The 15,155-nt window shown below is 35.8% G+C and overlaps 1 protein-coding gene across 1 annotated transcript in view; it reads left to right on the top strand.

The window, feature by feature from the left end:
* MRPL42 (mitochondrial ribosomal protein L42) overlaps nucleotides 1–13,932 on the top strand; it is a 24,398-nt gene extending 10,466 nt beyond the window's left edge. Inside the window, exons 5-6 of the mRNA XM_004675812.2 lie at nucleotides 5,331–5,494; nucleotides 13,771–13,932. Of these exons, the coding sequence (XP_004675869.2) occupies nucleotides 5,331–5,494; nucleotides 13,771–13,816 (210 nt within the window). The 3' untranslated portion in view covers nucleotides 13,817–13,932. The remainder of the gene's footprint in view (nucleotides 1–5,330; nucleotides 5,495–13,770) is intronic.
* The last annotated feature ends 1,223 nt before the right edge of the window (nucleotides 13,933–15,155 follow it).

Raw genomic sequence — 15,155 nt, 5'->3', positions numbered from 1 at the left:
CAGGGGCGGTGAGAGGTTTCACCAGAGACAGAGTGGGGAGCAGAACAGGCAGATCTACGAAGTACACTGCTGACGGGAGCGGCGGGTGGGTCAGGAGAGGTCTGCCACAGCATGTGGTTACCTCCGGGGCAGGTGGGAATCCAACCCATGCGGAAGCGGCTTTTAGATTCTCAGTGCTGTGCTTTAATCCACTGTGCCACCAGGGAGAGCCAAGGTCAGTCTTTTTTATTGGGCCTCTATGGGCATTGGTTTTAAGTAGTCTCAATTCAATTTTTTCCATATTTATTCAAAAGCTAGGTAATAGATCAAGGAGGGTTTTTGTTTTTTTTTAACATAATTTATGTTAGCTTGGGGCCTGCACTGTGGCACAGTGGTTTAAAAACTTAGCACTATGGCTGGGAAAATTGGGAAGCTACATGCAAAAAAATGAAACTAGGTCACTACCTCGCACCATGCACAAAAACCAACTCGAAGTAGACTAAAGACCTAGACATAAGAATGGAAACCATAAACTACCTGGAAGCAAAGATGGGCGAAACACTACACAACATACACCTCAGTAACATCTTTGAAGATGCAGCACCCAACTCAACGATAGGGTAGGAAAGGATAAACAGATGGGACTACATCAAGTTAAAGAGCTTCTGTACAGTGAAACAGACAGTACAAAAGACAAACAGACACCCCACTGATTGGGAAAAAATTTTCTTACACAAAGCTAGCAATAAAGGATTGATGACAAAGATATACAAAGAACTGATGAAACTCAACAAAAATACGCAACCCATCAAAAAATGGCAGAAGAGCTAAAAAGACACTTCTCCAAAGAGGAAATGCAGATGGCCAACAAGTATATGAAAAAATGTTCATCACTTATAGTAAGGGAGATGCATATTAAAACCACAATGAGCTGCCACCTCACCCCAGTGAGAATGGCACATCTTCAAACAACTAGCAAGGCCAAATGTTGCCGAGGACGTGGAGAAAAAGGAACTCTCCTGCACTGCAGGTGGGAATGCAAACTAGTACAACCACTATGGAAAACTGTTTGGAGGTTCCTCAAACTGCTAAACATGGAGCTTCCCTACGACCCAGCAATCCCACTCCTAGGTATCTTCCCAAAAGACTTAGAAATACTGATTCAAAAAGACACCTACACCCCCATGTTTATTGCTGCTTTATTTACAATAGGAAAGACATGGAATCAACCCAAATGCCCAAAAGTAGATGACTGGATTAAAAATATGTGGTACATATATACAATGGGATATTACTCAGCAACCAAAAAAAAAAAAAACATGCCTTTTGCAGCAACATAGATGGAGCTGGAAGGGATCTTGCTTAGTGAAATAAGCCAGAAAGAAAAGGAAAAATACTGGATGGTTTCATTCATAGCAGGAGTATAAAGGAGCAGGGGAGAAAATAATAATAATAATGAACAACTGTATAAATCAGAGACATTTTATGGGGGTAGAGCGGGGAATGGGATAAAAAATGGGTAGTGAGGGAAGGTCACTGGATTGTGGTGATTTGGTGATGGGAAGCCCATGGGGATTACAACTGAGATGGAAAAAGGCACAAAGTGATATAAAAATAAACTGTTATATATATTAAAAAAAAACCAAAATTATAAACAAAACAGTGCTATGAAGCTCTCCAAAGCCACTGCAGCTGCAATACCCGGCCAGGGTGTGACCACGTGGTGCAGCAGACCTCTCCTGTCTTGCCACTGCCCCCCTCAGCAGTGTACTTCGTCAGTCTGCCTGTGCTGCTCCCCACTCTGACTCTGGTGGCTTCTCTCACCTGCGCCTCTGGCCTGTACCCAGTTCTGTATGCATAAATAATCTTAAAAGAAATTGTTTTCGCTTGACCTAAATGTTTTTATTATTTGAAATGCTTTTGCCTACATCTCTAAGCCTCCTTTTGCTATATTGGGTAATGTCTTACTTGCTTTTTGCACAGAAAGTAATTCAAGTCATCACATGATGCATTTATTTATTTTTAAGATTTATTTATGCATACATGCAAGAGCTGGGATGTAGACCAGAGATGTGGGGGAGTTGTTTGTGAGAGTATTCACCAGAGACAGAGTAGGGAGCAGAACAGGCAGATTGAAATACACTGCTGCGGGAAGCAGCAGGTGAGACAGAAGAGGTCTGCTGCAACCATATGTGTTACCTTCCTGACCAGGGATGGAACTCGTGTTGTAATGCCTGGTGATAGCTTCATAGTTTTGAGACTTAAACGCTTGCACCACCATGGAGACCCTCACATGGTGCATTAACAGTGCCATTAAAAAAAAAATCATATTAGAGCCAGAGTCCTGGTTGCTTTGTCAAAGTAGATTAATGTTATTTGCTAATCTTTGCTCCCTTTTTAACCTCACCATTTGGTCTGCCTGCTTTGATTTCTAGCCAAATATCACAGGCAATAATCCTCATTGATTTAAATTTTTGAGTCAGTGTCATAAAAATAGAAGACTCAAAACAGACAAAGCCCTACTTTCATGAAGCTTATATTTTAGTGATAAGAGATAGAAAAAATTTAAAAAGCACTTCTGTTTGTTTTGTTCTCTGCTATTTCTATAGCATATGGAACACATTGTCCTTGGTAGATGCACCACAAGTTTTTGATTAAATGAGTGAGTTTATTTTTTATAGGTTTCAATCAGTTTTATGGCTAAGAGACATTGACATGGGAAAGCAGAGAATTTTTTATTTCTCAAATAATACGTTATGAATTGGGATATGTAATTAGATTCTTGAAATCATGTTAGTGTTAGAATGTTAGTCTTGATCAAATCTACAAATCTCATGAAGATGGTATATAGCATTAAAATTCTTGAATAAGACATAAAATTTAGACTTTCCTCTTTGTGCAGTTTGGAAATAGGGACTCTCTAATGGATCCTTTGATTGTCTAGACAACTGGAAAGCATGTGGCATACAATTCAGGATGATATTTCTGAATGTTTTTATAAAGTTGACATTTATTTTTTAGGATTTATTTATTTATGCTTATAGAACCCCAGTTCTGTACAAGCCAGAGGTGCAGGGGTGTTAAGAGGATTCACCAGAGATAGTGGTGAGCAGAATAGGCAGATCGTCTGAAATATAACTGCTGAGGGGAATAGCGGGTGGGGTTAAGAGAAGTCTGCCTCTCCATGTGGGCCACCTCCCTGCCTGGGGATTGAGTTAGAGAGCTTCGTAGTGCTGTGTTTTTAACCCAAAGCACCACCAGGGAGGGCCCAAAAGTTGACTTTTAGATTTATTTTAGTTTTTCTTTTTTACTTTACCATTCATGTGCCCTTTCTTTGAAGCTTGATCAAGGAGAATAAATGCTATCTAAATATTAATTTTGAGTCTGTCAGAGATTCTGGTACAGACTTTAAAGAATCCATTAATTCCATTGTCTTTTTATCTATGTACCTGGAAGAATAATGTTTTTAATTATGCAAAGCTGGGAGAATTTTTAATATACTAGAATCGAGTCTGTTTGGGAATGGGAAGAGAATCAAGAGAGACACTTGACAATATTGGCTTTTTAAATAATATTGAAAACATTTGATCTTTAACAAGTATAATAACATAATAGAGAAAAAAACTTTATAGGCTTTAGTCTTATATGTGCTGGTACCCTTCAGGGTCTGATAATACTTGCAAAGACACTTATTAATAGTTCACCTTACATTAATTACATTAATATTTCACTTTATAGAGGTGCTCTTTTAACATTACTTAAATGAGTAGAGAGTATTTATTCTTTAAGATAAATTCACATCACTTTTCCTGTTTGGAGGCCTTAAAGAAATGCTAATAACTACCTACCATTATTGAATTCTTACAGTGTGAGAAACAGCTAAGCAAACTCAATGTTATTCTTTCATTCGATCCTTAATCCTACCCTATTAAATAGATATTACTTCTCTCATTTTATAAAAAAGGGAAATTAAAAACTTAGAGAACTTATCCAAAGGCATGGAGAGTAAGTGCCAGAATCAGAGATCAATGTTTAAGTTGTTAAATGCTTCATTATACTTCATCTACTTCCTTCCACACTCAAGTGGTTCCTTATTTTTACTTATGTCAAATTGTTGCTTCCCTTTTTTTTATTATATATTTACATTATTCTTCACTTTGTACATTTTTTCATCTCAATTGCAGTCCCCATGGACTTCCCACCACCACTTCACCCATGTGCCATCACCATGTTAGTTCTCACTTCAAAAGCCTTTAATAGTCTGGTTTGTTGAGATCTTTTTTAAAATTTTATATATAATAGTTTATTTTACATCTTTTTGTGGACTTTTCCATCTCAGTTGTAATCCCCTTGGGCTTCCCATCACCAGATCACCCGTGTGCCATCACCATAGTCCAGTGTACTTCCCTCCCCCCATTTTTGATCCCATTCCCCACTCCACCCCCATAAAATGTCTCTGGTATACAGCTGTTCATTGTTATTATTATTTTCTTGCCTGGCCCGTTATATTCCTGCTATGAGTGAAACCATCCGGTATTTTTCCATTTCTTTCTGGCTTATTTCACTAAGCATGGAGATCCATTTTTTTAAAGGTTATTCTTTATTGCGTTATCTTAAATTCTCTTTTTTACTCATACTGTTTGTTATCCTTGTAGAGCACCTTTCTACACTCTGTCAAGGTTGTGATTAGCTGTTATTCTTTTAACTGATGTTTTTGTTTCATGTAATAAGCTGAAGTAAATACTATACAATTTAATACAGTGGTGGAATGTAGTAATTATCATTAGTAGTATGTGATGTAAAACCTGATAATAAATTCAGATTTGAAGTGCATTAGTGAGCTACTGTTACTGATGTGAATATAACCTATCACTCTGTGTTGGGGAAAAGATGAGATTAATGTCTTTGGGGGAAAAACAATACTCAGATTACCAGAAATTATCATTTGATGGCATTTCAGTCACTTAAAATGAAAACAATGAAATTTTTCTTGCTTCCATTGGATATAAGAAGTGTCATTTCATTAAAAGATTTTTCATTGTATCTCATTTTAATGATATATAAGGTAGAGACTAAAAAATAATAATGGGAAAAATTTATCATTTTGAGAAATAGAAACTATAGTAATAAATGCTTTATTATTGGGGGAAAATAGCTTTAAATAACTTGTTGGAATTTGTTGGGAAAGAAACCCAAAACTTGATATAAGAAGAAAATATTTGAGATTTTAGTGAATAATATAACTAGGTGAAACTCTGATCATTTACTGAGTGTAATTATTATATAAATTCAATCAAAGGCTGATTAGCACTCCTATATTTTGATGCTTTTCATTATTGATTATTTTGTAGCCTATCCCTCTACCAGACCCTGTACATAATAATGAAGAAACACATGATCAAGTACTAAAAACCAGATTGGAAGAAAAAGGTGAACACTTTGAACAAGGACCCATGATAGAACAACTTAGCAAAATGTTCTTTACTACTAAGCACCGTTGGTATCCTTATGGACAGTAAGTTTTCTTTTCTTCAATTCCCACTAAACATTGTAGAGGAACACATAACTTTCCCTGCATTAACAAACTTTTGAGGTTATATTGTTCATGGAGAAATTAATACCAAGCATGATTATGTACTAAATTGTATTTAGCAGCAAAAAAAAAAAAAGAAATAATACTTCTCTTTTCCTTTATTTTAATGGTAGAAGTTAACCAAAGTTTTGCTTTCTTTTGATTTTTCTTTCTTTCATATATTCCTTATCAAACTAAGAGATAACATTTTTAAATTGGTTATGTTTGAGCATGCATTGTTCTTTTTCACCTAGTCACCTAGTAACTTGCATTGGGTTGGTACATTTATGGTAGCACATGTTTGTGGAATTAATGAATTCATCAAGCTGCTCTATTAACTGCTGGGTGATCAAAAGCATAATCGTTGTTTACAAGTTGATAATAGTCAAGGAAAGAAGATAGAGTAAAGAAACAGTCAAGTAACTGAAGCTTAAAGAATGGTTAGGAGTTACCCATGAAGAATGAGAACAAGGCTTCCGAGGTAGAAGAGTGTTTGAGATAGATTATGCTGGAGATAGTTTGAATTGTCTCGAACTCAGAATAGGAGTTGGAGTATAGGAAAGGTTTTCAGAGGGTTTTATGTTGTGTTAAATTTAAATTTTGTTTACATTGCCAAGTTTTAAGAAGCAAGATGCCAAAAAGAAAACCAAGTAGGTGCTGTATCTGAGATAAGGACATACATATATGGAAAGATTCCAGTCAGGAAGACTTGCTGGGAACTATTATGAATGTACATGTGAAAATTTGACCATCTAAATGAAAGGACCAGCAAAGGGAATAGAAAAGAGGAAAATAATGTGGGGCCTGTGTTTAATGGACAGTAGTAGGTGACCTGCCTGGGTATTAATGGGAAGATATCTGACACTTCTCAAGTTTCCTAACAGATGTTTGGGTGGTTGGTGGTGTGCGTGCAAGTGGGTAACAGATTTGGGAATAAGGTAGGTGAATCTGTGGTTGGTTATTTTGAATCTGAAGATCTCTGGTGGGATGCAATCCTGGAAGCAGGTAGATAATTGGATCTGGAACTTTTCCTCCCTTAATTATAAGAGATTCCTCGGGGGTCTGCTTTACAGTCTATACATCATGTTCAGAACTTCATTCTAAGACTTTTTTTTTTAAAGATTTATTTATTTATGCATATAAGAGCTGGGTTGTGGGCCAGAGGTAGAGGGGGGTGACTGGATTCACCAGAATTAGAGCGGGGAGTAAACAGTGCATCTACTAAAATATACTGCTGAGGGGATCAGTGGGTGAGCCAGGAGAGGTCTGCTGTGCCCCGTGGATTAGTTCCCTGGCTGTGGGTTGAACTCGTCTTGATAGCACTGACTTTAACCCCTGTGCCACCAGGAAAGCCCCATTAGGGAGTCATGAAGCCAAGCCTGTTACCTCTCGACATTTATGCCTAGTATCCCATCTATGTTTAATCTTACTTACTTATTTAATCTTAATGCTAATTAGCTTTTGACTGCTAATTAATTTAATCTCCTGGTATATCTTGTCCCAATAGGATTACTAGGCAATTTCAGTTTTAAGCATATTTTAATTAGATAGACTAGATTCTTTTAAACTTACTATAATAAAGAGCTCAGCAGCAAAACTCCAGATACTGGCTTTTGTAGAAACAGGAAAATTTTGCTTAAGGGGATCTTTTTGATCCTAGTGATCATCTTTCAGGATTTTAAATAAGCCTATGTATGATTGTAAACAGCCAACTGATATTTATTTGATATCTTGCCGCGGACCAGCGCAACAGGAGCAGGAGACAAGTTTCAGGGATTGCAATTCTGGCACAGGATGAGGTTGAGTGACAGACATGACTTCTAGGAGTGCATATCTGAATGTAATTTATTTTCAAGAGTGCAGAGCATTTATACAATTTTTCTTGGCAAGCAAATATAGGGGTACAATGATTCTTTCAATAGAAGCATGACAGATAATACATTTTTTTTGTTTGTTTCTGAGATGTCGTCAGGGGCCTGAGACCAACCTGGGGCCCTGAGAAACCATTGTATATTCAAGGTTCAGTGGTGCTAAACAAATACCCTATCTATCACTTTTGCCTTGCTAATCCTTTTAATTGCTCTCTCCATTCTTTTACAAGCCACCTGGTATACAGGAGTTAAAGATTGTAGCTAAAGATTGTAGCAGTTTCTCAGAATTAAATCAGTATCGAGTGCAGAGGAGGCTGCATTCCTTTCAAGAGTATCATTAGAATGAAGCACATTTCTTTGGTTTAGTAGGTTGTGTGTCAGCAGAATCAGGAAACAAATCAAAAGTTACAGTGACCATTCAAGAATCAGCCATTCTTTTATTCCTGGAGGGCCACGTATTCCTCCCGTGTGCCCAATACCTTGACGGTGCCAAGCTCTAAGGATTTCTCACTTAGGCGCTGCAGGAGGGGATGTGGCAATATCTGCACAGTGTAAGCCATTTTCTTTCTCATCTTTTAAGAGTTCTCTCATACCCTTTTGTAGTCAGTTTCTTCCCTGTAGGTCTCCCCACCCCTTGGCAATCACTGATCTGCTGCATATGATTTTTTAGAAAATCCTGAATTTGTGGCATTTTATGATGTGCTCTTTCATTATTTCATATAGATGAAATTATATGTATTGCAATTATGTATGTAGGTGTGTATATATTACATATAATATGTACAGATATGTAAGATATGTACATGATACATATCTTGTCTTTTTTTACTTAACATAATATTTTTAAGGTTCATCATATTGTTGTATACCCTTTCTATTTTTATTTATCTTTTGTCCCTTTTTACTTTTATTTCTGAGTAGTAGTCCCTTGTATGGATAGAACATAGTTGTCTGTTCACCAAATGTCGCATATTTTCAGATTCTTTAAGTTTTTGACTATTGTAAAGAGAATTGATCAATGATCAAATATAAATTGTTTTATTACTGATGTATTTTCACTATTCTTAGGTACATACATAGGATTTATATATTAGTTTATATATATGTTAGGTATAATATGTAAGTATAACAATATATAATATAACTTGAACATAATATATATTATACTTAGTTGTATATAAGGGCATGTTTAAATTTGTAAGAAGCTCTCAAAATAGCTGAACAATTTTACATACTCACTAGCAGTTTATAAAGAAATCCAGTTGCTCCATATCCTCCTCAACACTTGGTATTATCAGTCCTTTTTAGTTTCTTCATTCTTTTGGGTAAGTGGTAATATTTTATTGTGGTTTTAATTTATGTTTTCCTAATGACTACTGAGGTTGAACATATTTCCATGTGTTTATTGGCCATTTATATTTTTTTGTTTCTTAGTGAAGTATCTGCAGAAATCTTTTGCCTTTTTTATTTTTTTTTACTTTTTTAAAGATTTTTTAATTTATGCATACAAGAACTGTGGTGTAGGCTAGAACATGGGGGGGGGGGGTGAGGAGATTCACCAAAGACAGAATGGGGAACAGAACAGACAGATTGACTGAAATACACTGCTGACGGGAGTAGCGGGTGAGACAGGAAAAGTCTGCTGTGCCTTGTGGGTCAGCTCCCTGGCCAGGGAATCAAACTCATGATGCAATGGCTAGCTATAGCTTGATAGTGCTGAGTCTAACTCCTATATCACTAGGAAGGCCCTCTTTTGCTTATTTTGTAGTAGGATTATCAGTTGTCTTATTATGGTGAATCAAAGTCATTTGTTAAATATATACTAACCAGAATTTTTTATGTCTGTGGCTTGCTTTTTTCTTTTTGTTTATTTTCTTAATAGTGTCTTTTGAAGATCAAAAGTTTACAAATTTTTCTTTTTAGTTGAGGCATTTTTATGTCCAAATTAATCGGTCTTTGCCTAGCCCAAAGTCATTCATAACCCTTTCTCCTATATTTACTTCCAGAGTTTTTATAATTTTCACTTTAACATTATAGAGCTGTCATTCAGTTTGAGTTAATTTTTGTATATGATGTGAAGCATAGACTGAGGTTCATTATTCTCCCCATGTATGTATATACAATTGTTCCAACATCATTTGTTGAAAATATTTATTTTACAACATTGAATTGCCCTGGCATCTTTAGTGAAAATCATTTGGCATGTATGTGAGTCCTAAACTCTTCCAATTTGTTCCTTTAGTATATGTGTCTGTCTTTGCAATACTATGCATTGTAAATTTTTGGTCACCTGACTTTAACAAAGTCTAGGAATCAGGTGAGTCAGTTCTTGAACTTTGTTCTTTTGTAGCAATTCTAATCGTTCTCACTTCCTTACAAATTCTAGAATCAACTTAATTGATTTATACAAAAGCCACCTGGAATTTTGAAGGAGAGTACATTCAACAAAATTCTGCCTTTGTGAAGTTCACTTTCAGAGGAACAATGTCTTAGCAGTATTAAATCTCCCTGTCCATAAAAACAATAGTATATGTTTCCATGTATTTAGATCTTTAAAAAGTTCACTTGCTAATGAGAAGGTTGATTCAGATGTTCTTCATTATCAGATTTTTAATCAAGAGTAGCTAAGGTTTTATGATCCCATGGTGTTGCCCCACCTCATTCAGCCCTGAACCTACCTACATTATTGACCTTACCCATTGCGGGTGGACTGGAAGCAGAGATAGAATGACGTAGATACTGTGACTAACGAATTGATGCCAAAGTATCTAGTGGCTAGCAAACACTGGTGATTAAGTGGCCTCAAGTTTGGAGATCTAAAATTAAAATTGTTACTGTTAAACTTGTGGTTTGGATTTTGCCTTTTCCTAATTTTGTTGATCTTACTTACTTGAAGATGGTGATTCAGAGTTGTCTTAGAGTTTTGGATCATTTTCCTGAGATTGTGTGGTAGAACTATTTGAATTCTTAGTGTGGGAGATAGTTAATGAGGAAACTGAGACTGTTGGGCTTAAGGTTAAAATAAATTTTTAGTTTCTACCTTTTACCTTTGCCTGAATGATTTTTTTATATTCATTTGTGGAAAGGATGATTTCAAAAAATAGCACAAGGCCTCCCTGGTGGGCTAAAGGTTAAATCACAGCGATATCATCTTTACAACCTAAGTTTGATCCCCAGCCAGGGAGCTAACCCACATGTATGTGGCGCAGCAGACCTCTCCTATCTTGCCTGTGCCCCCCCCGCCTTAGCAATAATTTCAGTAAATCTGCCTGTTCTGCTTTCCACTCTGTCTCTGGTGAATCTTCTCACCCCTTGCACCTCTAGCCTCTACACCCCAGTTCTTCAATAAATGAATGAACGAATGAATGAATGAATGAATAGGCAGCATGTATTACTGTAAGGCTCCTGCAAATTCCTACTTGATGAAGTTACAAATGTTCAAACAAATTAGCTTAGCCTTTACATTTTATTTATTTGAAGTCATAGTACAAATGCTTTTGTATTGTATTCTCTATAGCAGCTTATTAATACATTTGACATCTGTGCTGTAAGTAGTTGATGAGGGCTTAATTCCTAGAGGCAGCCGCCTCTGTGGGGTCTTCTGTTGGTCTTCAGTATTGGGAGGCAGGGCATGTCAGTGCCCTCTTTGCCAGCATCAATGTATAAGCTTTTTCTTGTCAGTTTTCCTCACTGAATTGAAAAAAATCAGAGGTGATGGGGCATTCTTTCTAGAACACATCATTTTAACAACAGTGTAGAGTTCCTGATGACTGTTTGCAATTTTTGTTATTCTTTGGTTGGAGTCAACTTTACTGGTTTTGTTGAAAGTCTTTTATGCATATTGAAATTTCATGTACTACCTTTGTTTCTCTTGCTGATTCCTTTTCATCCGTCCCTCTAATTTTGAAGTGCCTCATGTATCAGTCCTTGGATCTCTTCTTTTCTGTCCTATTCTCTAAGATAGTCACTTTACCCACTCTTATGGGGTTTTTTTTTTTTTTTTCACTCTTGTGGTTTTAAATGTCAACTGCATGCTGATGACTTTCAAATCTATCCCTGGTTAAGGTTTCCCGCCTGACATCCAGTTCTATGTAACTAGTTGCCTACTTGACCTATCTTATAGGCATCCCTAACTTAACATGTCTCTAGGCTTCTAATGGTTCCCCATAAACCTGCTTCTTCTGCAGCCTTCACTAACTAACTCAGCTACTGCTAGCCATTCTTCTAGTTGCTGGTGACAGGAAACCTTGGTGCCTCTCTTGACTCTTCTCTTAGCATTGAACCTAACATCTGGTCTTTGAACAAATCCTGTTAACTTTATATCTAAAATATATTCTAATCACTTGTCACTGTTCTCTCTGCCACCATCCTGATCCACACCACCATCATTTGTTTGGTTTTTTTGTAGTAGCTTCCTAATTGGTCTCCCTTCTGTCATTGCTTCTACTGTTCATAAGCAGAGAATATCTTTCCATTTCTTCCATCTCCTATTTCTCCTAGCAGTGTCCTATAGTTTTCTTTGTATAGGCCCTTCCGCTCCTTTGATAGGCGCTTGATCTTAGTACACAAAATAATCAGTTAAAACTTGGGTCTTGTAATTTTTCTGTTAAAAGCCTTCCAGTGGCTTCCTACTTCACTCGGAGGAGATATATACCTTAATAAGTTCTACAAGAACTTTACAGGACCTGACCCCACTACCTCTCCACTCTCATTTCTTACTGTTTTCTTCCTTGTTTACTTTGCCCCAGCGACTTGGCCTCTTTACTCTTCCTTGAACATTCTCTTCCTTCCCTTCAGTGCCATTATACCTCTTCATTCTTCCTGCTGGTATCAGCAAAGCTAGTTCTCTGGCTTTGTCAGGTTTTTACTCACTGAAGCCTTGGCCAACTTAATGCTCCTTTTTCCTATCCTGCACTTTGGAATGTGATCTTCATGTGAGTAGGAATTTTGTCTTGTTTTGTGTACTACACACTGGAAATGGTGCCTCATATATAGTAGATGCTCAACACATTTTAAAGGGATGAATAAATTAATTAAATGAGTGATTGTACTATTTGTAATATTCTTCAATAAGAAAATAGTAAAACAACATAGCTCCACTAAATGTAAAGTTATGTTGAAAGAAAGAAGAATTGAGAAAGGCTGGATGGAAAATAAGAAGGATCTGGAAAGTAATGATAATATTCTGAAATATAACACAATCCTATAAACGTATCAACAAAGTATCACTTGATGGTAAACCACTCCATCTGTCACTAGAGTGACACAAAGACAGGAACTTTTGTGGATTGTTCACAGTTCCCAGAGCAATGGTTGATGCATAGTAGGCATCCAATAAGAGTTAAATCAGTGGTCTCAAGGTAGAGGTGCCAGCTAATAAGTTAGTTGCAGCTAGTGAAAAACCAGCAGTATCTGTTGGAAATGTTACACAACTTCTAACAGTACCAATTATTTCTACACTGAAATATGTAAAGATATTATTTCTATACTGATTATCTTGTATTATTGGTTGGAAACAATCCTTATGAAACCACAGAAGAAAATTTGCCTTGAAGAAGCAACTGACTCTTCAATTAAGATCCATTTTTTTACTAGTTATAAATCAAAGCCATCCTTGTAAACTGCTTTCTTGGGTGAAAAGTAATAACTGTGCCAAAGTTATTCTTTCAAACAGTCATTCATATCACCATAAAGATCCACAGCTTTACAGTACTCCAGTTCTTATGCTTTTTGTGTGAACCCCCACCCCCACCCCCCAAAAAATTGGGAAGAAATGGAAAAAAGCCTGTGCAATTGTATCCATGTTCCTGGCGGAAATATCAAAACATACTCTATGATAAATGTTATTCTATGCAGTTTTACTAAAATTTCTTTAGAAAACAATATACCTTGGATGCGTTAGATCTTACTGAGTATTTTAATGAATAACTTCACTTAGGCTGTTAACAGTGCGATAACCCCACAGCATCTGCCTTGTGGAAGGAAAATGCCAGGTTCTTAGAAGTCCTTTTTTAATTTTATAACTATGTATAACCACTTATTACCAATATAGCTGTTAGACATGATATATAAAGAGTAGTGTTCTCAGAGAATGCATTAAGAAATCTTTACTTCTCACACACGATCTCAGAGAAGAATGGATTAACAAAGTGGAGATTTTTATTTATGGAAAAATGGTTTGCTTTTACCATGCTTTTCAATACATATAACAAATGTAATTTTGTACCATGAAATATTTTCTAAAAAAGAATTAATTGAAATAAGTGCATTTTAACATTATATAAATTTCAGATGTATATCACTGACAAGAGACATGTACAAAATCTTAAATATTTTTCTCTTTTCAAGGTATCATAGACGTCGTAAGAAACTGGACCCTCCAAAAGACAGATGATGGTATCAAAGTTCTCAAGAGTCAAAGAAATGTTATCCTGTGTCTCATTTTCCATTTAGAAAATGCAGTCTGCCATATTAACTAATAATAGTAAAATAATAAAATCTCTTCTTTCATTAGGATTTGTATTTTTCTATATATATCCTGAATTTGATATTCTTACTTAGAGGAATCTATTTCAACTTTTTACTTGAGGCATTCAAGTCTACCCTTTTATTTGGTCACTATGATTAGTGTTTTTACATCATCCACCTAATAATTTATTAGCATAAATATGGTTATTAGAAATGGTCATGGTTCTCCTTCTTAAAGGAAACTTTTAAATTGCCTTTGAAAACAAACTCTTGAGGTTCACTCAGGAAATAGACGTTCCATATTTCCCTTTTTGTGGCTTCTAGGAAATAATTGGTTATATTTTATCAGTTTTTACTATCTGCCGGGCCCTTTATATACATTATTAAAATCTTAACAATAATCCTTTGAAGAAAAAGTAACATTCCTTTTTACAACTGAGGCTGAGTGACTTGAATCCTGTCTATCTTAGCAAGAGTTTAGAGCAGGATCTAAACTACCAGGATTCAAAACTATTAGAAACAAATCAGTGAAGTGGCATGTTAAAAAATCAGTATACAAAATCTTGTGTTTCCATATGCAAACAGGAGACTAGAAGAGAAAGAAATAAAAAAAAATCCCATTTATAATTACATAAATTTAGGTACATAGGAATAAACAAAGAAGGTAGAAGATTTGTACAATGAAAGTCATAAAACACTGTTAAAAGAAATAGGAGACACAAGTGGAATAATACTTGGCTCATGGTTTGGAAAAGTTAGCATTGTTAAAAATGATCATCTTACCCAGCATAATGTACAGATTGGATAAAATCCTTATCAAAATGCATATTTTCTTAAAGAAAAAAGAACAGACATTACTGAAATCCTGAAAAAGCAAAGAAATCCTGAGAAAAAAGGATGGGAATAGTAAATTCCACAACACTATTACAAAGATATAGTAATAAAAAATGTTTAATATTGGAATAATAATATATCAATGGAATAGAATTGAGGGCCCAGAGATAAACCCAAACTTATATGGACAGTGAATTTGTGACAAATAAGCAACGGCATTCACTGTAAAATGGTGGTAGGAAAACCAGGGCAGTCACATGCAAAAATTAATCATGTGCACACCATAAGCAAAATTTAATTCCAAATGGATTATAGGCTTGAACATAAGACCTGAAGTCATAAAAACAGAAGAAATCAGGTATCATACGCTACATGTCTTTGGGGACTGGACTCCAATGTGAGGGCAACAAAACAAAAATAAATAGGATTAT

The sequence above is a fragment of the Condylura cristata genome, unplaced genomic scaffold (genome assembly GCF_000260355.1).
Source record: "Condylura cristata isolate star-nosed mole 26May11 unplaced genomic scaffold, ConCri1.0 scaffold00004, whole genome shotgun sequence".
Taxonomy (NCBI): Eukaryota; Metazoa; Chordata; class Mammalia; order Eulipotyphla; family Talpidae; genus Condylura; species Condylura cristata.
This window is presented reverse-complemented; position numbering and strand designations above follow the sequence as displayed.